General features: G+C 45.8%; 1 protein-coding gene across 7 annotated transcripts; it reads left to right on the top strand.

Moving 5' to 3' along the window:
• The first annotated feature begins 250 nt into the window (after positions 1-250).
• Positions 251-27,216, top strand: ILKAP (ILK associated serine/threonine phosphatase). Of its 7 annotated transcripts, none has more exons than XR_009504335.1 (13): positions 251-415; positions 7,923-7,988; positions 8,462-8,518; positions 10,164-10,211; positions 11,212-11,331; positions 12,773-12,899; positions 14,310-14,416; positions 14,883-14,976; positions 15,262-15,349; positions 17,052-17,173; positions 23,581-23,700; positions 25,672-25,799; positions 26,604-26,687. XR_009504335.1 is itself a non-coding variant. In XM_059929066.1 (13 exons), exons 1-13 carry the CDS (start codon positions 361-363, stop codon positions 27,082-27,084), a joined length of 1,227 nt encoding a protein of 408 aa, XP_059785049.1. In that variant the 5' UTR covers positions 260-360; the 3' UTR covers positions 27,085-27,216. The 7 variants fall into 7 exon arrangements, 5 of the variants coding, with proteins under 5 accessions (XP_059785049.1, XP_059785053.1, XP_059785052.1 ...); XR_009504334.1 differs by having other exon boundaries at positions 25,669-25,799; XM_059929066.1 differs by lacking the exon at positions 25,672-25,799 and adding an exon at positions 26,944-27,216 and having other exon boundaries at positions 260-415; positions 26,604-26,685.
• The last annotated feature ends 363 nt before the right edge of the window (positions 27,217-27,579 follow it).

Below are 27,579 nucleotides of genomic sequence, written 5' to 3'. Positions count from 1 at the left end.
CCGGGACGGGCGTCCGAGAGAAACATGGCACCGTACGCTGCGCGTCAGCCCCGCCAGCCCAGGTACCCGCCCGCGCAGCCGGCGGAGAGTAGACCTGTGCGCGTGCGCGCCGCCGCCCCGCCCCCTCACCGCCCCGCCCCGCCCGCGCGCAGGCCGCTGGGGCGGCCGGGCCACGCCGCGCGCCGATTGGTGGCGTTCCGGACCCGCCTGTGGGTGATTGACGGCTCCCGGTCCGCCACCGCCCCGCCGCCGTCGCCGCCGCCGCCGCCTCCGCCTCCGCTTCAGCCGCAGGGTGTGGGGCCCGCCGCCGCTCGCGGGCTGCGCGTCTGCCGCCGCCGCCGCCGCCTCCCAGCCTCCGCCATGGACCTGTTCGGGGACCTGCCGGAGCCCGAGCGCTCGCCGCGCCCGGCTGCGGGTAAGCGGGTGGCCGCCCGGCCGGTGAGGAGAAGGAGGGCGGGTGGGCGGCTGGCGGCGGCCTGGAGGCCGCGGCGCCTGAGGCGGCGGCGGGGACGCGGGAGGGCGAGCGCGGCCTGCACCGGCGCGGGGAGCTCGCGGTCTCCGCCATGTTCTCTGCGCAGGAGGAGGGGACCGCGGCTCGGGGACCTTTGTGTGCGGCCCACAAATGTGGCTGCCGCGGCCCGCGCGCCGCCACCGCCGTCCCCTCACGGGAGCCGCGCCCCGGGTCCACCGGCCTGCGTCCGAACCGCTCGCCGTGTGGGCCGCGTCGTTCCGGGCGCGCTCCCAGTTCTGCGTTTTCTTCGGCTTTGTTTTTCGTCTCTGCCCCGGAGATGGAAGTGATCGCCGACTCAGTCCTTGTGGTTGTGAGGCCCAGAAGAGAGGGTTCATGCTCTCTGCTCCTCTCGTCGGATCTCACGATTCATGGTAGTTTTTGTTCCTTTCGGGGCCCCGGGAAGTGCCCGCTCTCCCCAGAGCGGAGGGCATTAGCCCAGGCCCGCTCCCCTGCCGGCCCCCGACCTCGGCCGCCGTGCCAGGTTCTTCCTGGAGGCTGGGGTTGGAGCTGCACACGGCAGCAGCGCGGGGACCGCACGGTTGGTCGTGTGTGTCCAGCGGGTGACGGCCACGCCAGGTTGAGGTTGGCAGGACCTGTGAGTGTTTTCACGGGCGAGGTGCGCAGCTGGCTGCTGTGGTTTAGGGCTTTCTTTACGAGCGCAGCTTGGTGGCAGAAAACATGGAAAACTCTAAAAACGCATTCAGACTCCAGGCTCACCTCAGCGCCGGCTCTCGGTGTGAAAGCCTGCGGGGGGCGGCGGGCCCGCGTCTGCGGTAGGGGATCCGCGGGCGATTGGGGACGGCCCGGCGCGGGTCTCCTGGAGAGCCTGGTGCGGGAACTGCCGTTGTAGTAGGGGAAGGGGAAGGTGACCGACGCCCAGCCTTTGCTTTCCAGGAGCCTGATTCTGCAGGCAAGTGATTAAAATTGAACACGGCTAAGGTTAGTGCCTGCGGGAAACGCCGAGTGTCCAGAGGAGCGACGTTTGGAGTCCGTGGACGGAGAGTGGGGAAGGAGGTGGTGCTGGAATCTGGTCTCGGAAGATGAGTAGACTTGGGATTTGCAGGGACTCTAGCAAGGGAACGATGTGCTCTTTGGGGAACGTTTCGTTCTCTAGTTGGCCTGGGCGTGCCAGCGTGGAGGGCTGCTGTGACGTGGGGCCCTAAAAAAAAGGCCCCCAGAGAAGGCGTTGTTCTGCCCTCCATGGGGCCTGGATTCTGGCTTGTCACACGTGGACCACCAGGCCGGCCAGTCTTTGTCGGGCCATTATTCCCAGTAACGGTGCCGTGACTTCTCCCTACCAAACATCCACTTTGTGGATTGTTTCTTAGATTTGTTTTCTAGATTGTTCTAGGTATGGGTGAAAACTCTGGCTTGTGTATGCACTCTTCCTTACTCTGTTGATAGAGTGTAACCTCTATCTGAATATGTTTGGGGCAGCGTTTGGATTCGCAGATGTGCCTGTGGGCCTGTCATTTTCTTGAATCGCAAAGGGACCCTTGAAGTGATACAGAACTTGACAACTCTTACAGGTTGGTGCTTGGGAGGGCGTATCCAGCCCTGGCTGAGATGACAGGGTGGCAGGGGTGCTGCGTGAAGTTTAAACGCCCCGTTCCCTGAAGCGTGGATTCGTGAACTGCTCCCTGCCTGTGGGGAGGGCACTGACGCTGTCACAGGTCCTGCTTGGCTGAGTGTATGTTTTTAAATAGCCTTAAAAACAAAGAAGGCACGCTTTCTGGATTTGTAGATGACAGAAAGCTGAGAGGGATAAGTACTAAAGTGAGTGACAGAATCGGGACCCAAAGTTATCTTGACAGGCATTTAGTTCAGACCAACGAGATGAGTCTTAACAGGTTAAAAAAATCATTTGAAGGAGAACAGAATCTGACTTCACAATTTTGTGGAAATGCTTTGATTTTTGAAAACTTAATTCAAAACGTTATACTTTTTGTTTCTGAAAAATTGATCATATTGATTGACAAAATTGAACGTAGAGTGAATGGAAGGAAAATAAAGTTGGTTTCATGAAGCGGATGGAGAGATGAGGCTAAATCGCACCATCATGACCGTCACAAAGGATGTGCAGGTGCCACCAATTTCTGAGCTAATGCAGGGAACAATAAAAGACCTAGACACTTTCGCAGTCCCCAGAAGGAGTTGTTCCAGACATGTTATCAGACTGTGTGGTTTCTGATCCCAACTCTGCTCTTGCTGTCTTCTGTGGCTGTTCCTGCATCTGGGAAACATGAGTGTTGCCTCCTCCTGTTCGCCCACAGGTTAGAGAGGGCGCTGTGTGTACAGTATTCAGCACAGGTAGAGCACGAGGTCTGCGCTTAGTAGATGCTAGTGCCTAGTAGACACTACTCTATGAGCTAGTTTTCACAGCCATTCAAAAGGGGAAAAAAATGCACTCTTAAATGGATTTTGTGAAAACACTAAGTGTCCAAAGGGAGGAAGTATCACACTCCTCAGATCACATCAAGTGTATTTTATTTAGTTCTTTGATTTTTGTTGTAAACATCACATGTAATGTTCCTACCCCAAGCCTCTTAATTTTTATGGTCTGAAGAAAAATGTGGAAAGAACGCATTAAATGTTTTCAGATTTTGTGCTAAATTAGGAGTTTTCATCCCAGCCCCTAACATGTTTTGACTGCTGAGTGAAATCAAGTTTTTTATATACAGTATACATAGCTTACCTAAAAAAGGAAGTATGTTTGTTATTATCAGGTAGAAATGGAATTTCTCTGGTACATCATGCTCATAAAAGTGCTGACTTGATGTCTTTAAAGACTGATAGCTTACATTTGGCAGTCCAAACAAGTTAAAGGTGTCCTGGTTTAAAGTTGGGCAGTAACCTGGTCGCAGTTGTATAGGGGGGCTCTCTCACTGCACCGGTGCACTTTAAAGCTGATGGTCAGCTGTCAAGGACTAAACAAATATTTGCTTGGCAGACTATCTTCAAAATATTTCCTTTTAGAAAATTGGAGATCTAAATATAAAATAAAGGCTAAGATATTAGAAAAAACTTGGACTAATTGTAAAACTTCAGGGTTAATAAGAAAAAACTCAAGTCATAAAAATTAGAATGGACTTAGCTATGTAAAAATAAAAAGTTTCTGCAGGCAAGATAGCACAAAAGCAAAAGACAGACTGAGAGAAAGTAGTTGTGGTACACATTACTAAAGGTTACTATCCCTAGTAAGGGAAAGGCGCAGATAAATTAATAAGAAAAAGAAATGACCCGTTAGAAAAATGGTCAAAAGATGTATCCTGACAGTTTATGGAGGGAGAAATGCAAATGACCCATCAACCAGATGCTCAGCTTCCTCCGTCACTGGAAAGGAATAGCAAATCACCGATGTGCCATATTTTTAACCCATCAGATTTAAAAATTGGCAAGATGGTAATGAGGATGTAGAGAAATGGACATTCTCATAAAGTGTGTTGGGGGTGAAAGTTACCACAACTTTTTTGGGAACAAATTTTGGCATTTGTCAGATTTATTTATTTACCCTTTGACCAGCAGTTAGCAGATAAAATAAGGATATAAGCCTAGGGTTGTTTATTGTGGCATTATTTGTCATGTAAAAAACCAGAATCATCCTGCATGCCCATCAGTAAGGGAACCAGACCAAGTGAGTGGCAGTGCTTCCCGTAGAGAATAGTGTGCGGCTGTTGAAACGAATCATTAGACCCAGTGTGATGGCTTACGTGAATAATGATATATATATTGTGTATAGTATACTTCTACCTTTTAAAAATTAAAATGCACATACACAAGTTCAAGAGCATAAAGGAAAGTGGAAAGTATACAATAAACTGTTACAGTGGTGGGGAGGCGGGGCCTTTTTCTAATACGTCCGTGGTATTTGGAAAACATGTACAGTAGTCCCTCAGTATCTGTGGGGGATTGGTTCCAGGATCCCCTTCGGATACCAAAATCCAAGGATGCTCAAGTCCCTTATATATCAATAAAATGGCCTAGTACAGTGGCTCTCCGTATCCACAGGTTCCACATTCTCGGATGAGGAGGTCAACTGTGTCACATTTGTAGTTGAAAAGAAAATCCAGGTGTAAGAAGCAATTTAGGCAAAATATTTAAAAGCTTGTTGTTGCTTTACTGTACATAGCAACTTATAGCTAATCTGAATATAATCAGCCCAAGAGTATTTTTCTCAGCATAGTTTGTAACTTTCAGTAGACTTAGCTTCAGAATGTAGGTAACTTAAAAAAAAATAAACCATGGCTTCCCTGGTGGCGCAGTGGTTGAGAGTCTGCCTGCCAATGCAGGGGACGTGGGTTCGAGCCCTGGTCTGGGAAGATCCCACATGCCGCGGAGCAACTGGGCCCGTGAGCCACAATAACTGAGCCTGCGCGTCTGGAGCCTGTGCTCCGCAACAAGAGAGGCCGCGATGGTGAGAGGCCCGCACACCGCGATGAAGAGTGGCCCCCGCTTGCCGCAACTAGAGAAAGCCCTCGCACAGAAACGAAGACCCAACACAGCCAAAAATAAATAAATTAAAAAAAAAATAAACCACAACAACCTAGATAAGATTTTTTAAAATAAATAAATAAATTATTTATTTATTTATTTTATTTTTGGCTGTGTGGGGTCTTCGCTTCTGTGCGAGGGCTTTCTCTAGTTGCGGCGAGCGGGGGCCACTCTTCATCGCGGTGCGCAGGCCTCTCACTATCGCGGCCTCTCAGGCCTCTCACTATCGCGGCCTCTCTTGTTGCGGAGCACAGGCTCCAGACGCGCAGGCTCAGTAGTTGTGGCTCACGGGCCCAGTTGCTCCGCGGCATGTGGGATCTTCCCAGACCAGGGCTCGAACCCGTGTCTCCTGCATTGGCAGGCAGATTCTCAACCACTGCGCCACTAGGGAAGCCCAGATAAGATTAACTGTAGTGAAAAACTTGTTTTCTGTCTTGTTTCTTTCTTTATGAGAGTTCTTATATTTAGAACTCAGGGGCCTCTTCCAAAGTTTAGGGTCAAGGTCACGCTTGGTCCAATGATTGCAGCTCCAAATACTTTGAATTACTGTTTATCCAAAACAGAATGTAAGGTTCTGGCTAACCAGAAGTTCCCTTTGTAGCATCTGTGACCTACAGATAGTTGTTAAAGAATCCAGATACAAGCTATTCTAACTCTGATCCTTTTGATGATGTAAAAAGGTGTTCCAGAGATCTTACAGAGCCTCGGGATTCTCTTTGTGGGGTTGTGTAAGGGTTAAATGAGATGATCCTTGTGAAGTTCCTAGAACAGTGTGGGGTGGGGGCAGTGTAGCACCTCGCCAAGAGCATGGGCTGGGAAAGCAGGCTGCCTGGGTTTGGATCTCCACTCCTCACGGGCTCTCTCTTGGACAGTTATTTAACCTAAGTGCCTCAGTTTCCTTATCAGTAAGTAACAGTAATAACAGTACCCACCTCATAAGGTTATTGTAAGGATTAAATCCATTAAAATATGTAGAGCACTAGAATAGTTCCTGGCAGGCAGCGAATGTTAATTATCATTTATATAAGCCATTTTCAGTTGTGGCCAACAAAAATATGAGATGATCTCATTGTGTTTAATTGAAATACCACTCACAGTATTGCAGAGTGACAAAGAGAGGAGAGGCTCATTCTGTTCAGCATGGGAACATAAGCCCTTCTCTGGGGCTGGTGGTAGGTTTGGGGAACTGACTTAGACTGAGTTGTCGCCAAAGGAGAGAGGCCAGGCTAGTGCTAAGCTGGAAACTCTATTATGAGGAATGCTTGCCAGGACCGAAAATGTATTAATACCTGGGTAAAAAAAGGACTTTGCCCCACTGGACATTGGATTTGGAAAGACCTGGTTTAGATGGGTAGTTTAATTCAAAAATTAAAATCAGACCCTGCGTAAGTGGAAGGGTTGGTTGTCTTCAGGTTGGCCTCCTCCCTATAATGTCCCCCTCTCCCAAGATGCCTGGTGCTCTGGCCCCGCTGAATCCAGTGTGATTGTTCTGGGTCATCCTCTTCAGTTCTGAGTCTGTTAGAATGGGCATGTTGATGCTTAGACCAATACAGTTTGAGTTTCCCTTGGAAGCGGCTTGCTAGAATATTAGCAATTCTTGTAGGAGGATTAATACAGTGAGTAAATGGTTATCCTAAATGCCTTTAGTGTCCTCCTAATGCTGTTTTTGGATACTTCCCCCAGAGTCTTTATGTCGCCTGTGAGGAAAATGAAAGTATTTGTAATTACTTAATGTCTTTAGGGTAATCCTAAGGGATAAAAATGTAATTTATGGAGTAGACATTTCCCATTTGCATTAGGGGTATAAAGCAGAAGAGTTACTTTTTGTTAAATTAGGAATTACCAGGTATTTAATGTACTTCTGACCTAAAGACTCCTGAAGAAATTTCCTTTCTTGGAGTTTATAAATTTTAATTAAAATTTTTACTTTTTTAAAAAAGTAAAATTGATACCCAGCTCATTTCTAGGCAAAAAGACAATATGGATGAAACTTTTGGAGCACACACGTTGAATTGGTTTTTAAATGAGTACATTTCTGTACTTGAACTCAGAGGAAAAAGATCAGTGTGTTGAACTTCATAGGACGTGGATGTCCACACCTTCATCTTTATCCCTCTGTTTCCCCCACGTTCCTGTGGGCCAGTTCATGTATTTCATAGCTTCAATAGAAATTTTGGGGAAAGCTGGAGAAGGAATAATGGTTAAATTTTATGTGGAAAGGGATAATTGAGTATAGAACACTTCAGATAAGTACTGTTGGTAGGTAAATCTTTAGGTTTTTAGATAGAAAGTTTCCTGGCTTTCTCCTGAGTTTATCTTGGAGTATCTGAAATTCCTCATTTTCCTCATAGGTATTTATTGAATTGGGCACTGTGCTGGGGGTGCCAGGTTAAGGCAGATTGGCTTCCCTCAGGCCTCTCACCATCTCTGTGCTCCGTGTGTTTAAGATTCTTCCTGGTGGTTAATTCAGAATGGTACTGAAATAGGATTTTTTAAGACCTGTAGATCTTTGAAGAGTCCCTTTATCTCTGAAGTTCTGTATTGAGGTACCAAGATAGAATTATTGTTTTGCCCTAGAGTCAGTTTTTTCTTCCCAGGATTCACTTTTAAAGAAAGATTTTAAAATATTTGTTCATTCAATAGTGAAATTATCAAAAAAAATACTTGTTTCCCTCAAAACACCCAATAGCCCTTAAAACACCTGTTGGGTCATCTTTCATTGCTTGTATTATATGTTGACTGTAACTTTTGGAAACAAATATCCGTATTAAATGGCTATCAAGAAAATATTTTTTAAAAATAAGCTTTGTCCAGCAGGGGGGAGAAGATTTGAATTTAATGGCAAACTTAAAGATCTCCCCCTTTGAATCCCATCTGGCCAATGACCAAATGCTCTCTAAGCAGGTGTTCCGTGTTCTAGGGAAAGAAGCTCAGAAAGGATCTCTGCTCTTTGATGATCTCCCTCCGGCCAGCAGTACTGACTCAGGTACAGTCTTCAGGCTCTCCCAGGTGTGTGTCAACATGTCATCCTGGGATTGTAGTTGTCTCAATCTTTTTCCCTTTCCCCCATTTTCAACACACAGATGTTTTAGGTGTTGGACTGTCTTAAGTTTTGAATCCATGGCATCAGGTAAGGCAGAAAAATCCACTAGTTGCTAGCCCTGAGAAACTGCATAAAAGTGTTGAGCAGTTTTCTCTGGTTCATTTGAGTGTTTAATATACTAGCTGGAATAAGATTTAACTCTTTAAGGCAGATTTTTTTGTTTCCTTTGAAATGGTAGGACTTTAAAATAAAATAGGTTCAAGACATTATTTAGCACAGTATGAGTTGCCACTGGATTGACACAAGAGTTTTGAGTTTATTTCAATGACCTGTGTAGGTGTCCTAGTGGGATGGATTCTGAAACTTAAGCCTCCTCCTGGTTTTGTGGGCTCACTCAGTGTTCTGCTGTGTTTCAGGATCGGGGGGACCTTTGCTTTTTGATGATCTCCCACCAGCCAGCAGTGGTGATTCAGGTAAGTGGTAGGGAAAAATGTCCAACGTGCTGATGGAAATAATATGTAGTATTTTACTCTTACGTAAAATTTATTTATTTATAGCTTGTAACAAACCTTAGGATGACATTAAATCATAATACAACATAAGGTTTATTAAAACTAAATAGATACCGGGAATTTCTTGGCAGTCCAGTGGTTAGGACTCAGTGCTTTCACTGCTGGGGCCAAGGTTTGATCCCTGGTTGGGGAATTAAGTTCCCACAAAAAAAACCCTAAATAGATACCATTAAGTGGGAGCAAAAAGACACTTAAATGCTACATCACTTTTTGGTGATTATTTTTTACTTCTTGGGGTTTAACCTCTTGCAACTGACTTTTAAGAAGTGAGAGTCCAGTAATTTACTTTGATCTTTGTTATTAACGTTTAAAAGAAAATCTCAGTCTGTCATTCTGGTTTTGCCATGTTATATTCCTGACAGACCCAAATGTATCCAGCAGAAGTGTCTGAATATATGAAGTACAGTTAAAATATTTTCAGTATTCTTGATAAATAAGTCATCTGTTTTATGCCACTTACATTAAAAAGAATTCTGATTTTAAGAAAATGAAGTCAGAATGACACTGCTTTACTGACTGGTACAGACCATGTGCAGGAATTTGAATTCTTGAAATTCAAGACCTTAGTTAATTATTTTCCAGTCAGTCCTTTTATGTTCTCAAGATTCTTTTTATTGATTTGATTTCATTTTTGCCAAGCCTGTTAACATTGGCTCTACCTGTTCCTGTAAATGTTTAACTTTTCCTTTTATGTCCCAATTACACAGAAGGGGAAAATAGAGCCGATTCTTCTAGGTTGTCATATGTGACGAATGTATTATTCCACTAACTGAGAACTTCTCACATGGAATTCCCCCAAAGGGAGGGGGAAGGTAGGGCAATGGTGGGGGACAGTGGGGATGCAGGCTGTCCTTTTTCATGTGCAATTATCCTCTAGTGTAAAAAACCTTCCTTATGTTGTCAAATAGAACAGTTGCTGCTTTTCAAGTGTATTTTTTGAATTATTAATTCTTTACCATAAATTCATTGGAATTAGTCTAGAAAGTATGGATTAAATTAGGTACCATTCCTATATTTAGAAAAAGTATCACATTCATCTTACATAAGAAGTCTCAGGTTTTCAGGCTATGTATCCATACCAAAAAATTACAGCATTCTCATACAATTTACCCTAAAACCTTCCCAATAAAGACAGTGCACTTAGTTGAAATGAAAGTTAACATGTGCAACTAGGGCTCTTAACAGATTTAATTTAAAAAAGGAAGATTCAGCATAGTTATGTCTTAGTTATCCACAGGGCAGGAGGCAATAAACTAGTAGCAACTTAGAAGAAAGACGTCAACACCATTGTTAACAAGCTTGATTTTTTTTTTTTTTTTGGATGTAGAATCCAATCTTGTATCCAGTATTTAGGCTTTCTTGAGAAGACATATTTTTCTTCTCAAGCAGGCAAGAGCCATTTACAAAAATTGACTGCATTCTAGGCCATAAAGTAAGTCCCAATAAAGAGTCAGCTTCATACGTAGACCACATTCTCTGATGACAATGTGATTCACTTACAAGTCAATAACAGTTTAAAAAATTTCTCTGTTTTTCAATTTAAAAGAAAGGAAGATTCTTTTACATACACATTGGGAAAACTGGAACATAAACAGTAAGTGACAGGAGGCTAATGAGACCATTGGGAAATCGTGACATTGTCCCAGTTGATTTGCCTTACTGTGTGGGGTGGGATGTGTGTGTTATACTGTTGCAGAAATCTGTCCTTTGCAAGTAATTGACCCTTCTTGAGGGCAGGGACATTTCTTTCCTTTTTTTCCTCAGTACTCAGAAATGTCTGGCAAAGAATAGTTGAATGAATAATAAATGGTTGCATGCTTTTGTACCTAAATGCAGAGAATACTTAGGGCCATTTATTGGATATTTGATGGACCAGGCACTGTGATGAATGCTTTACATACCTTCTCCCCAGCAGTTTTCAGACAACCCCCTGAGAGGACAGTATTCACTCTGTTACGGGTGAAGAAACTGAGGCTGGAAGGTTAAGTAACTTGCCTTAAGGGCACACCCCTTGGAAGTGGCAGAACTGAGATTTGAAACTAGACTTCTGTTGTTCCAAAGTGCATACACACTGCAGGTGCTCTTAGCTCTGGCTTTGAATACAAGTTCGTCCCTTTGCAAGTGGGAATGGCTTCAGCCGTCCTATTTTGCCTTTCAGGATACCTACAGTTCTTAAAGCCTGATGTTTATTTTAAGCCTGTTTTGGCACTTGTTACTTTTTTGAACTGGTTCAGGACATTTCACTTTGCAGATTTTGGAAACTTATTTATAAGTAAGGGCTTGTGGATGTAAAACATCATGTATGTGCCGTAGCCCCAAGATATGAATGTGTATTTTTACCATTGAGAAGCCTCTCTTGCATGTCCTCTTATGCCAGTCTGAGCAGGGCCTGGATCTTAATTTGTGGTCTCCCACTGTGGGTGCCCAGGCACTGCCCCACGCCTCAAAATCATAGCCGTGACTGCTGTGCCTCTCTCTCTGCCAGGCCTCTCTCAAATGTCTTTTGTCTCTGAGGGTTGGGAGGGAGCCTGGTCTGCTAGGGACTCTTACCATCTACAGCTGTGTTTCTGTCTGCTTTGACTTTATATTTCCAGGTTCTCTTGACACTTCGATATCCCAGGTGGTAAAGAATGAAGGGAAAGGAGCAAAGAGAAAAACCTCTGAAGAAGAGAAGAATGGCAGTGAAGAGCTTGTGGAAAAGAAAGTTTGTAAAGGTTTTCAGACAGTTTGAAAACAAATGTATTAGACTTCATATTGTAAAACAACCCAGAGCAAAAAGCAAGCTCAGCTTTCCGACGATAATATTGGATTGGCCAAAAAGTTCGTTCAGTTTTAAGTAACACTAAAAGACGTTTTTCATTTTCACCAAGAACTTCATTGAACAATGTATTCATTAACTGAATGACCTTTTTGGCCAACCCATACTTCCTTTTTATGTCCGTATTTAAGAGGTGGATAGGGTTTCTTATTTGCAAACGGATTTCCAAGTTTACTTTTACTTCCCCTCTCTCTTGGCTCTCCATGTACATCTGTTACCTTTGGTCAGATAGGAAACCTGCATTTGTCCTTCAAGGGTTAAAAACCACGGGTAGTTCTTACTTAGCCTTCGGCAGTGAGTGTTTAGCTTATTGGCCCCCCAGTTTCTCTCTGGCCACCTGTCCTTGTCCCCAACCTGTTGGTTAGCACTTGGAATTCTGTGAATGGCTCAGTAGGCAGGTCCCAAGAGATAGCCTGAGGCTGGAAAAAGTAATTGAAATTTGTAGTCAGCTTTGTAACATGTCTCAGTGAGTGGGGAAGAAACAAAAAGTATCAGCTAAAGAGAAGAACTGTGGATTTTCACTTATTGCACCGGCCACTTTGTCTTATGCCATAAGTGATCTCAAGGCAGAGGCTGTAGGCTGCACGTGGAGGTATGAGAGGACCTGCTCCGCCTCTGCTGTGAAGACGTGTGCTCAGCTTGGCTTGTCACTGCCTTGAGCCTGGAGAGCACTGTGCCTGCCACCAGCCGCTCTTCAGAAAGCGCTCATTCTATCACTTTTATGGCTCTAGGTGTCAGAAAAAGCTTAAACCAGCCATTAAAGAGATTTCTGCGCCTCCAGTGAACTCCTTTTTCCTTTCCTTCCTCAGTTAAAGTAAAAGCAGCTGATCTTACCATGTGTTCAAATTCTTCCAGCCTCAAGCATGGAAATATATATTTCCAGTGTATCCAACAGGGCATTAGGGATAAACTCTACTTGCTTGCATTCCTCTAAACCAGGAATTTTTCTGTCCTTATTAAATTATTGACAGACTAGATATGCACAGAATTCCTTGCCCCAGTTCAAATCCCACTTCTGTGGGATGACAGCACATTCCTTGTTCTGGTGCTTTGACTTAATGCCTTCTCAAGAGGAGCCATTCCGTACTAACTTGCTGTCATCTGCTGTCTCCTCTCCACTGCTCAGCCTTGCAGAGACCGGCCCTGTCCAACAGTGGTCTGAATCTTGTAACAGACTTGCAGCCCGGGAGATACCTTGAGGGGTATAGCTTATTTGTTTGCAGCATTAGGGCATTGCTGAGTAGAACAGCCATAGTTCCCTCTCATTTGCTCTGGGACTAGGGCTTCTGGAGAGAAGGGCACAGTTTTGTATTGGTTTTTTGTTCTCTTTTTCTTAGGCTCTTCGGTGATCTTTGGTTTGAAAGGCTATGTGGCCGAGCGGAAGGGCGAGCGGGAGGAGATGCAGGACGCCCATGTCATCCTGAATGACATCACCGAGGAGTGTAGGCCCCCCTCCTCCCTCATGTGAGTGTCTCTGCTCCAGCAGCCTGGTGGCATAAAAGTCTCTGTTCTGATGGGAACTTTGGACTGTATCCAGTTTGTATTTATTAGAAAGACGTATTTTTTGAGCTGCTTGGTTCAACATCAGTAGTTCTCAGCTGGGGTTGGTTTTGCCCCCCAAGGACATTTTTGGTTGTCACAATGGGGGATGTACTACTGGCATCTGGTGAGTGGAGGCCAGGATGTTATCCTGTAGTGCACGGGTTAGCCCTACAACAATTGTCCTGCTGAACTTGAGAAACCCTGCTGATTGGGAAATGACTCTCCCTATTTTGGGTCTTGGGGTGTGCTGCTTTCCACCAGTATCTGAAGAGCTTCTGGCAGATAGTATTCGTATTCTTTGACCCAGGAGATAGAGGTAGAAGCTGCTAATTACAGAGGGGAATGGCGATCAGGGAGAGCTAGTGCATATAGTGAGGGCCCAGAAAGAGAACAAAAAAGCAGAAATGGCATCAAGAAGAAGACAGTGAAAGATTTCCTGCAGTTGTACAAACTAAAATGAAGGAAAAGGCATGGAGGAAAAGCCATTGCTCACCAAGAGCAGGAATATGCTTTGGAGTTGCTTTTAACCCCAGGAAAGGGGCTTCTGGAGAGCCCCACGGGGGCACATATTTTCGGGTTAGATTTAATTGAGGAACACTAAGCCATAACTAGCAATTACTATGCTGTAAGATTCTGAGTTATCAGCCACATGAAGTTTATTTTTTCATGGCTTGTGATGTCCCAAATTGAAAAGGAATTCCAAAAATGTTCGAAAAAAGAGCAGTTCTGCAGAATAAATGTCATTTCTCATAGGCATTTTTGTTCTATCCTTCTTGAAACAGTTTTTTAATGACATTTATTCTATTTATGTTTTTTGGCAAAACTTGAAAGGGGGATAGGAATAAGACTAGTAAGATAGGCTTTAAGAATTCTGTATCGGTCAAAGTTTGAGCAAGAATTCTGAAATTACCTATTCTCTGTCTCATAGATTTTTTTTTTATAATTTGTTTTAATATCTTTATTGGAGTATAATTGCTTTACAATATTGTGTTAGTTTCTGCTATACAATAAAGTGAATCAGCTGTAGCTCTTACAGATATTTTTGACCGTCTTGGATTAGTAACTGTTTATCTGTGTGTTGGTGTTTGAAACTAAATCTGCTCTAAATAGAAAAAAGTTCTGAATTTTAATTTAGTGAAAAATCAGAGTTAATAGATCTGATTTTTAAAAACAAGTGTGAGTTTTTAATTCTTAATTTAAAAATGTCACGGAAGTAACTTAAATGTTTGTCTCAGGTAATGTTAATGTTCGCTGTCTAAGAGTTAACAGCTTTTATGGAGAAGAGTAGTCTTTGCCGTGAGAATCTCTCTGACTCTCAGTTCATTGTTCCAGTACCCGGGTTTCATATTTTGCTGTTTTCGATGGACATGGAGGAATTCGAGCCTCAAAATTTGCTGCACAGAATTTGCATCAGAACTTAATCAGGAAATTTCCTAAAGGTGAGACTGAGCTAAATCGGTTCATGTTCATCTTGGTGTTGGCTGTTTGTGCTGATCAGTGACATGTCACTGGCTTTAGCAAAGAGTCCTTGGTGACTCTGAAAGAGCAGGGCTGAGAGAGTCCTTGGTGACTCTGAAAGAGCAGGGCTGAGAGAGTCCTTGGTGACTCAGAAAGAGCAGGGCTGAGAGGAGGCGGCTCCGAGGTGAGCAGGTGCAGTGGCCGTGCAGGTGTGCCTAGCATGGAACTTCTCGTGGCTCTGAGTGATTGGCCCCTCTCGTGGAATGTCTTTGGGTACAAGTGAGTGTCTTGCCTTTGTATTTGGGAGACTACTAAAACCAAATGCAGATGGCACTTAAAGGTGAGGAAGTACAGGTTGTTCTTGGTCGTAATACAGAAACAAAATGACAGTGGCGGGAGGATAATCTTCCCTCCTTAAGAGTTTGTTTTCTTTTGTTCCTTCTGTAGGAGATGTAATCAGTGTAGAGAAAACAGTGAAAAGATGCCTTTTGGACACTTTCAAGCATACTGATGAAGAATTCCTGAAGCAAGCTTCAAGCCAGTAAGTGTAATAACCACATGAAGACATGTGAGTGGAGTGTGCGTGTTGTTTTCCTAAACGCATTCCAGGCCTTCTAATACAGTTTAATGCTAATGCTCACTGTCTGAAAAGTTCCTAGCACCAAGTAATCTCTTACAACTTAACGAAATTGGGAACACAAAAAAGCACATATCAAAGAAACCATCCATTTTAAAAGTATAAGACACTTCCCATTCAACTCTGGAAATTAGTCTCAAAGTGCTAGCATGTTGGTGGTGACTGTATTTCTGATGTGTTTCCCCCCAGGAAGCCTGCCTGGAAAGATGGGTCCACTGCTACATGTGTTCTGGCTGTAGACAACATTCTTTATATTGCCAACCTCGGAGATAGTCGGGTATGTGGCTCTGGAGCCGCCCACTTAGATAACAGCGTGTCATGTGGGGGAAGAGCTGTAGAAGCACTTGCTGAATAAGATTACAGTGATGATGGCTGGGTTGGAATCTTTCTTCTTGTGGGGTTGCTGCAGGGGGTTCTGCTGCAGAGTTTAAGTTCTGGGTCAGGGAACAGCAGCTCAGCTTGAGGCCGTTTGTTCTCTGGGAAGGCTTATACCCTGTCTGTCAGATACAGAGCTGTGAGTTGGAATTTAATTGGCCTGCAAGTACCTTAAATACTCATCTTCATTTCTCTGACCTCCTACCGTAATGAATGAATAACTCAGAAGCTGTAGCCAAAAAGTGCTAGATGATGTGACATATGTCCATTGAGCCCAGTACACATGGCTGAGGGAGAAACCCGATTATTTCCCACTGGTGACGTCCTGTGTCCCAGTCCCAGTTGTGGGGAATGACTCAGAGCTGGAGGGCGGTGCTCTGCAGGGTCTCTGCAGTCCCTCCCACCTCCCCTGCCAGGAGCGGATGTTCACCTCCGTTGCCGCTTGCTTTTCAGCCATTCTCCATGCTTGTTCAGCAGTCACTGGGCAAAGTGACCTTCCCACTCTTAATAGCATCTGCAGACGTGGAAATAGCTGCTCCCCACCCCTGTTGCTTTTAGGGTGATTTATAAATATGGAGCACTAGGAGCCGTGAGCATCACAGATGATGGCCCTGCCCTAGTGGAGTTTATATTCTGGTGATCCTTTAGTGCATCTATCTAGGGGACTGTCTCTTGTACATAGGTGTTTAGATCAAGGGACTTAAAAAAACAACATGAGTAAAATTGGCCAAGAAAAGAGAGACTTTGGAGTCAGGCCCAAGTTTGAGTCCTGGCCTTGCTCTCTGACTCTAGGCACGATGCTTATCCCCTGGCCCTCAGGCTTCCTCCTCTGTAGAATAAGAGGTTTGTCTGGAAGTTACCACACAGTAAACATGGTGGCGGGAACCCATGGAGAGGTACTTGGTCAGCCCACCAAACTGCCCTTGTCTTTGCCAGTGTAAACTCTTGGAATGGTAACGCCTAAAGGGGCCTTGGTACTTGTTAGGTCCTCCCTTTCACGTCACAGATGAGAAGATAATGGCCTAGTGAGGGTGAGCAGTGAGCTGTGGTCACCCAGCAGGGTTTGCACCAGAGTTGAGACCCAAGCCCGGGGCTTCTCTCCCTGAATTTTTTTTGTGACACCACTTTGCTACTTGTACTTTTTTTTTTTTATCACTTTTAATTATTATTTATTTATTTATTTATTTTTGGCTGTGTTGGGTCTTCGTTTCTGTGCGAGGGCTTTCTCCAGTTGTGGCAAGCGGGGACCACTCTTCATCGCGGTGCGCGGGCTTCTCACTATCGTGGCCTCTCTTGTTGTGGAGCACAGGCTCCAGACGCGCAGGCTCAGTAGTTGTGGCTCATGGGCCCAGCTGCTCCGCGGCATGTGGGATCCTCCCAGACCAGAGCTCGAACCCGTGTCCCCTGCATTGGCAGGCAGACTCTCAACCACTGCACCACCAGGGAAGCCCACTACTTGTACTTTTGATGCTTGATCCACTGAACTCAAGTTTGTCAGCAGGAGGCTGAATCTGAAACTCCGTTGTTAACCTTTCTCTTCAGCTGTCAACTTTAGGTGCTGGGCTCATTAAATTTCACAGCCATTGTACTCTCCATCTTCCCAGGCAATCCTGTGTCGCTACAATGAGGAGAGTCAAAAACATGCAGCCTTAAGCCTCAGCAAGGAGCATAATCCAACCCAGTATGAAGAACGAATGAGAATACAGAAGGCTGGAGGGAATGTCAGGTAACCAGGGAGTGACGGGAACTCTGGGAAGGAGGGTTCACTTATGTAAAAGCAGCCTTGAGGCCTCTGAGGGTGGAACGTTCTGTGTCGTGCAGTCTTCAGCGTAATGAGACTGACTGAGGTCTAACCTGGTGAAGTCGAAGTAGGTGACCGAGTGTTGTAGGATTTCACCTATGTCCAAGTGGGAGCAAAAAATGTATGCAAGAAACATGCTTCCCTGCGTTTGCAAAAGGAGGAGACCTGTCTCAAATTCAAGTTCACCATTTGCAGCATTGTCTCTGGTCCTGGTAACTCTCATAAAAGCTGTCATTTGTCACAACCCGGTAAGCTACAGTTTTCAGCAAATTCTCCAGAGAGAAAATCTGAAGTGGTTAAGACAGTAAATGTAAGACAGTAGTGTGTGCTGATCACCTCTGGTCTTCCTGGGGGACAAGTTATCTGGCCCAGAGGGCCACTCTTACCTGGCTGCGTCCGCGGCAATTCCATTTCATCTCTCTTTACACCTTTGAAGAGTGTGTGCCGGCTCTAGTTTACCATCTGCCATCTCTCAGGTAGTTAAAGGAGGGCTTAAGTCTTTTCTTCACTTTAGGAGAATTATACTTTAAGGACATTGCATTATGAATTTGATCAGAGGTGTTTTCTGGTTCATCTTACAGTTTGACCCCATGAGGATTTTGTTTCCTGTTGGAGATGAGGGAGAAGTAATATATCAGTGTAATAGTGCATTTATTTGTCCTTGGATGTGTAGTTTCTCTTCTGTTGTTTATTTGGGGCAGTTTTTGTTATTGCTTCAGGCTCTTTCTAGCCAGGGGTGCAGGGAGGTCTCTGGAGAGCAGTTAGAATTCTTAGGGTTGGTTAAAAAAACTCCTGGGTTAGAAAAAGGTGATTTGGGTCTTGGTTGTGGCTGTCTGCGTGAGCATCGACGGAACTGTAGGCTGGGTTCAGACCTTGGCCAGTGCTGTGTGCCTGCCTTTTCCCCCATGACTGCTGTGGAAGTTAACGCCCGAGAACGTGACCCCAGTGTTAGTGTCCGCATCACCTTTTCTGCCCTTTATTATAACTTTCAAATTCTGCTCTTGCCTGAACTCCTTGAAAAGATTTTGACATTGGCAGTCCTACGGCTGAAAGTAAGATTAGCTGCATTGCATTTACTTCCTGTTTCCCAGTCCCTACTTACTAAGAACAGCGTGGGCTTAGGGTGAGCCCCTCAATTTAGAGAAGCGGGCTGGGAGGCTCAGAGACAGCAGGGCCAGGCTGTGGCCCATCTCCTGCCTGAGGCCAGGGTTGGCATGCTTTTTCTTTTCCTCCACCCCCTCCCGCTTTTATTATTAAAATTTTCAAACATGCAGAAAAAATTTTTAAATAGTAAACATTTCAATATCTACCACCTAGATTCAGTAGTTAACATTTTGCCATTTTGCTTTGTCTGTTTATGTGTGTGTTTGGCTGAACTATTTAAGTTTGTTGCAGACATAACACCTAAGAAAATAATAATTCCTTAGGTTGTATTAGGTTATCTAATATCCCGTCTGTACTCGTATTTCCCCAATTGTCCCCAAAGTGTCTCTGTTTGAAACCAGGGTCTGGTCCGCGTTCGCATCTACCTTGGACTCACATCTTTCCGTGTAGAATCGTCTCCACTTGCACTAGGCTTGGATCATCACTAGTCAGCACTTGTATAGGGTCACCAGTGCTGTTTTTTCATGGTATCGCTTAAGTTGCTTGCGTGTATTTCTTGTAAACTAGAAGTTAGGTCTAAAGGCTTCTTTAAATTCAGATGAGACATTTTCAGCAAAAATACTTGATGGGGGATGCTGTGTACTTTTGATAGTCCCTCACTTCAGGCGCCGTGTAAGGTCACTGGTGTGATACTGATGCCATGCTGGCCACCATGGCTGCCTTGTGGTGACAACATACGGCTCCAGAGTGAAAGGACGTGTTTCCGTGTAATCAGCCCATGATCCGGGGAGATACACTTCAGCACCTTGTGAACATTGTGGCCCACCAGCCTTTCAGCTGACGGTTTTAGCATCCCTTAGTGATCCTTGCGTGAATCTGTTATTTCATAGGGATGGCAAAGATGATCATCTACTTCTGCGCTTCCTTCTACATGTATTGGCAGGCATCCTATAAAGAAAGGCTTTCCTTCATCAGTAGGGGATGAACCATAGTTTCTCCCTGAAAGCAGGGTAAATGTTGAATTCTTTAATCACCATTTGCAGAGTGAGAGCCACCCACAGTTGTGGAAACTAGTGTTTTCTTTCCCTTCTCTGCTTCTCTCCGTCCCCTTTTCCTTGCTCCATGAGTCACTGCAGGTGGCTTTATGTATTCGAGGCGCTGGTTCTCACTGTAGAGGCAGGGTGCTCTTGGTGCTCACGTGACCTCATCTCTGGCCAGTGGGAGGGAGCTTTGGCTTGCTGCAGACACTTCTGCCTTTGTCTTAAAACTGAGCTCCATGTGCTGGGGATGCTTGTTTCAACTGCAGCGTCATCAGTTCTGCATCTGTTCTAGGACAGAGCCAGGAAACACACACACACACACACACACTCTAGGCTGTGAGCTTAGATTGCTATTTCTCATTCAGATTGGACACTTATAGGGCTTTTTCTCTTAACTTCTTTGATTCAGTAGTTTTAGTGTCTTCTTTTATGCTGAAAATCTTGGTTCCTAACATTAGTATATTTATTTGCCAAAATAGCTTGGAAATCATAGTATCAACAGTATCACTCACTATTAATGAATTTGAGTTCTTTGTGGTTCTCTTATCCTTAGTCTATGCTTCACTGAGGATATACAGAGTACTGTGTGTAAACATGGAATAATTATTTTCACTGCGGTATTGTTACACTCTGGTTATTATGATCATTAGTTTCATTTTGCTTTCAGCTTCAGGGCTTTTCCTGCTGGTGGGAATGTAAAATGGTGCATCTGCTGTGGAAAATAGTTTGGCAGTTCCTCACAAATTAAAAATAGATCTACCATCACAACATTGTAAATCAACTGTACTTCAATAAAAAATAAATTTAATAATAAAAAATAAATAGATCTACCATATGATCTAGCAATTTCACTCCTGGGTATATACCCCCCAAAAATTCAGAGCAGTGGATTTGAAGAGATAGGCGTGCACCCATGTTCATAGCAGCATTTTTCATAAGAACCAAAAGGTGGAAGCAACCCAAGTGTCCATGCATGGATGAAGTGATGAACAAAGTATGGTTTCCCCATACAATGGAAATACTATTCAGCCTTAACAAGGAAGGACATCCTGTCGCATGGATGAACCTTGAGGACATTTTGCTAAGTGGAATAAGCTAGTCACAGAAGAGCGACTGCTGTATGGTTTCACTTATATGAGGTCCCTGAGTGGTCAGAATCGTCACCGGGACAGAAAGGAGGGTGGGAGTTGTTGGGGAGGGGGAGAAGGAGTCGGTGTTTAATGGCCGCAGAGTTCAGTTTGGGAAGATGGGAAGGTTTTTGGAGATGGATTGTGGTGATGGTTGCACAACAACGTGAATGTACTTAATGCCACTCACCTGTACGTTTAAAAGTAGTTAAGATGGTAAATTTTATGTTACATGTATTTTTACCACAATTTTAAAAATGAAAAACCCCCCACATTTACGTGGTTAATTATCTAAATTAAAGGCACAGTTAGACATGCTTTTGTCTCTGTTCCCTTCACCCTTATTTCCTGATTCTTTCCAGTGTTTCTTTTTACAAAAATAAGCAAATCCATGTGTGTATTTTTATTTTCCTACTTGCTTACACTGAAGGTAGTATACTGTATGCAGCAGCGTGTTACACTCCTTCAGGTGACTTCCTCGGAGAAGGTGAAAACAGTTTTGTGTTTATTTTACAAGGAAGGCAACTGAACAGCTGAAGGGAAGCTTGCACATGTAGCATTTAGTGTCAGATTCGCAGTACTTGTGCTGGTACAGGTCTCTGATGGCAAAAAGAAACGGTTCTGGTATCACACCTGCAGTCTTCTCTGTAGCACCCATCGTGTTAATACGCCGGATCTTGGCATCTGCAATCTTGGGAAGGTCAGAAGAAGATGGAGCTTCCACCTCCCAGCCTTAGCTTTGTGAGCCTGTCAGGACCACTGAGTCCCTGCATTTGCTCCCCTGCCAGAGTTGCTGAAGTCCGAGCAGGGTCTGGCTTGTCCTCACAGCCAGATCAGCTGTCTCAGTGCCTCCCTCTCCGATTGTGAAGGGAGAACCGGAACAGAAAATGGCAGCAAAAAGAGCTACGGTCAGGGGACTCTGTTGAACGACTTTCCCACCAATAGGACAGCAGTTCTCTGATTGCTGGACAGATGGGAAGGAGATGAGGAACAAAGCAGCATGGAGTATAAGTTGCTTGAGGGCGGGAGGCCAGGCCTGTGGACGACTGGTACCGAGGGAAGGCACATGGGTCGTGAGTGTGGACCTCAAAACCCACTCCCTCCTCAGCATGGTGGTCTTGGGGGAGAACTTTGAGGGTAGCGGGAGGAGAGTGGATTTTCAGCCGTTTGTTGAGGGAGAACCCGCTGCAGAGCACGCAGCTTCCTATTGTGCGTTTAGGAAGCTGGCCACGTATCAGGTGCGTGGGGAGGAGCTCTGCTGAGGAGGGTTGGAGCAGGCCGGGAAGCGCGAGCCCGCACATCCACGTGGCTGGTTCCGGACAGGCCTCGTTGGGTGTGGTCCTGTTCCGCTTGTCACTGACCACGGAGGGCAGGTGGTGTGGCTTCGTGCTCTTGTGATGCACAGCCTTAGAGTTGGCACTGGCCTCTGGCGCTGACTGGCGTTCGCACATGCACGCCTTAGATAGCCTGTCACACTGAGTGCAGGCAGAGTGACAGCCAGCTTGCAGTGTCCGTTTCTGAAGTGTAAGTGGCTTTTCCTGGGTCTGCGATTCTGTCCGTTGTTGCTTTCTCCTGTCACTCCAGTAGTTGAGTGAGTGTAAGATTTCCACTCTGTGCAGAACTTTGCTCAGTAAACAGGAATGGAAATGGCAGCTTCTTGTTGTGGCGCACACATTTTTCTTCATCAGACTCAGGAATTGTTCCACGTCTTCTGTACTGAGTTGTGCTGGTAGTAACTGGGGCTTTGAGACCTGCCATTGCACACAGTCTCGTTGAAACAAGCTGGGTTTATGACTTGGGGGTGGGGTTGGGTGCGCACCAGGCGTCCAGTCCCTTGGTCCTGAAGAAGCGCTTCGCCGGCTTCTCGCGGTGCTCGTGCTTTGAGCTGCTTCCTCAAAGGCGCGCTTGAGGCTGAGGGGTCCCGCACCCCACCCCGCTGTGCTCTCAGCTCGGCTCCCGCGCACCTCGGCCCCTCCTGCTGCTCGCGGTACTGCTGGTACTTGAGAAGACTGCGCAGCTCTTCACAGACACCGGCAGGAGGCTTTGTTGCTGGTGATTCAACTGTGACCACTGGGAGGGTGAGGGCGACTTGGTGGGCACAGTGAAGGGCCGGGAGCCAGGCTGAGCTCTGACTCTGAGACAGCAGCCCAGACCCAGGCGAGCAGCTTCTGGCCACGTGTGTCCATCACACAGCATCTCCAGAGCTTGTTCCGTCGTTTGGGGGCCCCGTGGTGGCAGTACACCTCCACGCACAGCTTTGCTGTTTGCTGAGTGCTCTGACACAGCTTGTCGAGCGTGGGTTCTGGTTTTACACACGAGGGTCTAGATGCTTGGGAGGTTGCAGCTGCCCGAGGTCACACAGCAAGTACACCGCCAGGATTGTCCTTGGGAGTGTCAGGCTAGGGACTCTTTCTCCTGCTGACAGAACTCTGTCTTACAATATGGAGTCTTTTTATAGGTCACCTTCCCATCTCCCTGTCCCTCATCTAAAAATAGAATGGGTGGAAGTATAATGCTGTGCAGAACACTACCATTTGTATTTAAGTCATAGTAAATCATACTCATACCCAGTGTAAAGAAAACTCGCTTCCAAATCTGGGAATAGTCACTTTCAGGTATTTTCCAAATCTGATTAGAGTGAAATGCAAAATATCCCTCTGTTCCAGCTATTCTTAACTCTGGTGACATGGTTGAATCACGTAAGAAGCTTTAAGATAAAAACAAAGCCAGGTCCCCATCCAATCAAGTTTGACCCTGGGCTGTGGGCAAATCAATGGATTAGGCCCAGCGCTGCCATATGCCAGCTAGAGGGGGCGCTGTCCCCATCAATGTGCTGTTGGGCTGAGGAGCCAGGGGCAGCAGGAGTGTTAAAGACCTAGAACAAAGAAGACTCAGCACAAAAATGCTCAGACATTGCTATGTATTAGAGGCTAAGCGATGTGGATTCCACAGGTTACATCTTTTACTCTATCCCATTTTTCTGCTTTTAAGATTAGATTCTGAGCACTGTGACCCGTGATCTGTCAGATGGAACCTGAATTTGCTTTTCCCCTCATTTTAGGGACGGGCGTGTCCTGGGTGTGCTGGAGGTGTCCCGCTCCATTGGGGATGGGCAGTACAAGCGCTGTGGGGTCACTTCTGTGCCAGATATCAGACGCTGCCAGCTGACCCCCAACGACAGGTAAAACCTCCCAGAGGCACAGGTGTGCACACACATGGTTTTGTTTCTCTTCTGATTTCTTGCAGTTTGTGTAGTGAACCTGGGGCGGGCAGCCATGTCTCGGGCACTGTGCTAGGCCCTAGAGGTGCAGGGATAAATAAAACACCGTTCCTGCTCTCGCGGGGTCCACAGTCTGCCGGGGGAGCATCTGTGAATGGGCGGTTCCAGTCTAGTGTGTCTCAAGAGTCGGGGGTGCTCTGGGAGACTTTGGCCGTGGGGGGAGGGAGACATCCTTGCTGGAGAAAAGAGAAGGGCTTTCTGGCAGAGTGGACACACACAAGGGACAGGATGAAAATGTGGCCAGGCAGATGCCATAATAGGGAGTCAGGAAAGTGATGGCAGGGTACCTGGGGACAGATTGTAAAGGCCCTGGATTCTTTGCTGAGGGGCTTGAATTTTAGCTCATAATTGGTGGAGAATTGTGGGAGGTTTTTAAGCAGAGTCAAGTTAGGTTGAGAAAGAGATGCCTTGTTTAATTGTCCAGCCCCTAATTCTGAGCTGCTTGAAGGTGAGGCACCATGCCTGGCGCCAGAAGCCCTCAGCAAGTCAGTGTTGGAGGCTGGAGTAGGACGGAGCCCAGAGGCCAGTTAGGAACTGATGCACTGGCCCTTGCTGCGGGTGGGGATGGGGGAGGTGAACTAAGGCAGCAGTGGAAGGAGACTGGGGCGGCCAGTGCTGCGAGGGAGGAGTCTTACCCCGGCCCCCCGCCTGCTGAGCGAGCGTCTTGGGACACGGTTCCACCAGCTCCTCTGGTTTTCTAGCTGATGCCTCAGGGGAGTCTCGTCTGTCCCCACGTTAGACCAGGCCCCCTGTTGTATGTGCTGCTCGCGCTCCCTCTGCTTTGGATCGTGGTTGTGTGTTTGTGTGGCCAGTTTCTCAGGGTCTGTCACCGCAGTGGAAGGGGCCGGCACCTGCTTGGACCTGTGCCCTGCTAGGTCCCAAGCACGAACCATGTGCCTGGTAGATAGATTCTTGTTGAATGAATGCCCAGTCAAAAGAGGAAAACCAGCACCTGGGTATTAAAATGAGGAGAGAAGGGTGTTAGATCTGTGGGGAAACTGTCCTAGGAGAACCAGAACTGTCTCGTCTCATCCATCATTGTTCAGAAAGACTTTCCTTGGGAAGTCTAGAGGGGGCTTTGAAAGGGAGGTAGTCCTGTTCTCAGATGGTGAAAGTGGAAGGTGGTTCTCCCTTCACGTGGGGAGTGAGTGCTTGAGAACATTCCTTAAGTCCACAAACTGTCAGTTTATTGGGTGGGCCTAAAAGTGCCTTCGCTTTTTTAAGATAAAAGACACATTTTTCATTTTCACCAAGAACTTTATTGAAAAACGTATTCACCCTTTTGTTCCACTACCTTCTGCCATTTTTCAGGCAACTTCACAATCCCATCTTCCCAAAACTTTTTATCTTTTTGAGCAAAGAACTGTTCCAGGGGCCTTTTACAGTCCTCCAGGGAATTGACATTTTTTTCCATTGAGAGAATTTTGTAGAGACTGAAATAAATGGAAATCCGAAGGTGCAATGTCTGGTGAATACGGTGGATGAATCAGAACTTCCCAGCCAAGCTGTAACAGTTTTTGCCTGGTCATCAAAGAAACATGCAGTCTTGCGTTATCCTGATGGAAGATTATGTGTTTTCTGTTGACTAATTCTGGACACTTTTCGTCGAGTGCTGCTTTCAGTTGGTCTAATTGGGAGCAGTACTTGGAATTAATCGTTTGGTTTTCCAGAAGGAGCTCATAATAGAGGACTCCCTTCCAATCCCACCATATACACAACATCACCTTCTTTGGATGAAGACCGGCCCTTGGTGTGGTTGGTGGTGGTTCATTTCACTTGCCCCACGATCTCTTCCGTTCCACATTATTGTCACTTTTCATCACCTATCATGATTTGTTTTAAAAACGGAACGTTTTCATTACGTTTCAGTAGAGAATCGCATGCGGAAATGTGGTCAAGAAGGTTTTTTTCGCTTAACTTACGTGGAACCGAAACATCAAAGTGATGAACATAACCAACCTGGTGCAAATGATTTTCAGCGCTTGATTTGGATATCTCGAGTATGTCGGCTATCTCCAGCATGGTATAACGTTGATTGTTCTCAGTTAATGTCTCGATTTGATCGCTGTCTACTTCAACTGGTCTACCTGACCGTGGAGCAGCGTCCAGTGAGAAATCACCAGCATGAAACTTCGCAAACCACTTCTGACACATTCGATCAGTCACAGCACCTTCTCCATACACTGCACAAATCTTTTTTTGCATTTCAGTTGCGTTTTTACCTTTCTTGAAATAATAAATCATAATATGCCGAAAATGTTGCTTTTTTTCCCTCCCATCTTCAGTATTAAAACGGCTACACAAAAATTCACCAATTTTGATAAGTCTTTTTTTAAATGTATGCTGATATGACAGCTGTCACATACAATCTAACAAAATTGTTTCGAATTAAGTTAAAGACAACTGAGTGCTACTAGAGCCATCTTACAGAAAAAACCGAACGAACCTTTTGGCCTACGCAGTATGTTTGGGAAATGGCTCGAGGCATGTGGTGATAGAAATTTAGCATGTATTTACCATAACACCTGGTGGATTTTATTTGGTGATTTTTCTAGAGTTTGCTTAAGAAGTGGGTTTGGGTTAATCCATAATTTTTGGTGAACAGAGAGGAGTCCCAATTTTGATGTATAACATTTCACCTACAAATATTTTTAAGTAGTTTTAACCTTTGTCTCGTAGAAGTTAAATTGGTTTTAAAAAATGTTTAGTCTTTGAGTAGTTGGACAAATATTTTTACCTCCACTGCCAGGCCATTTAGTAAAGTTTGCTGCTAAAACCCATTTATATTTTTTCTCTGTGTGTAGGTTTATTTTGCTGGCCTGTGATGGCCTCTTCAAGGTCTTCACCCCAGAAGAAGCCGTGAACTTCATCTTGTCCTGCCTTGAGGTAAGAAGTCTCACAAGGGAGAGGGCGCCAGTCGTTCCAGCTGCACTTGGGCTTTAGAGGAGAAGTCCCGAAGCCCCCTTCCTCCCCCGTGTTCCCTGTAGTTGGGAGTGGGAACTCCACCCCGGGGACTCACCGGTCAGTTTGTCCTGCCCGCCCTGATGGGGACTGGGGAGCACTTCTTCCTCGTGGCAGTGGTGTCTCAGGAGAGTGATGGGGTGCAGGATCCCCACTCACCAGTGCCCCTTTCCTGTCCGGTAGGATGAGAAGATCCAGAGCCGAGAAGGGAAGCCCGCCGTGGATGCCCGCTACGAAACCGCCTGCAACAGGCTGGCCAACAAGGCGGTGCAGCGGGGCTCGGCGGACAACGTCACCGTGATGGTGGTGCGGATAGGGCACTGAGGTGCTGCGGGCCGGAGCGCGGCGTGGTGTTGACTTCCCATGTTCATTTTGTGTGTTGTGCACATTATGTGTTTCGTGTACTCCTGTGGGATTCCCATGGTTGTAAATAAAGGTTTCTTTTTTTTTTCTAGACTTTTGAGTTATCTTATTACATTTTGAGCAACTCTTGACCTTTCAGAGGTTGTGTTTGCTTTCGAATATGCTTTGGGTCTCTCCTTGTTAAAGTCATTATAGGTATCTTGGGTTGGCCAGTGATAACGGCCCATCGTAAGCTGCTCATTGTGCAGTGCTTTGTAGTTTGTGCGCACCTTTGCTGTGCTGTTTCACCCTCGTGATAACTGGTTGGGGAAGTGGCATTTTACAATGAGGAAGTCGAAGTAATGACTGGCTTGGACAGGCCACGACCAGAGCCCAGGGCTGCTGGAGCGCTCTGGCTGCGTTCAGCTTTCTATACAAAAATAAGGTTACAAAACGTTATGTGGCATGATCCCAGGC

Source organism: Balaenoptera ricei, chromosome 7 (assembly GCF_028023285.1).
Source record: "Balaenoptera ricei isolate mBalRic1 chromosome 7, mBalRic1.hap2, whole genome shotgun sequence".
Lineage (NCBI taxonomy): Eukaryota > Metazoa > Chordata > Mammalia > Artiodactyla > Balaenopteridae > Balaenoptera > Balaenoptera ricei.
The sequence above is the reverse complement of the archived record's forward strand: the minus strand, read 5'-3'. Positions and strand labels throughout refer to the sequence as shown.

Excerpts from the sequence above, each read along its gene's own strand:
- ILKAP (XM_059929066.1), top strand. The coding sequence starts at position 361 with ATGGACCTGTTCGGGGACCTGCCGGAGCCCGAGCGCTCGCCGCGCCCG. Across the intron at positions 15,350-17,051 it reads CCAACCTCGGAGATAGTCGG|GCAATCCTGTGTCGCTACAA; the intron begins GTATGTGGCTCT and ends CCATCTTCCCAG. Across the intron at positions 26,686-26,943 it reads TCATCTTGTCCTGCCTTGAG|GATGAGAAGATCCAGAGCCG; the intron begins GTAAGAAGTCTC and ends CCTGTCCGGTAG.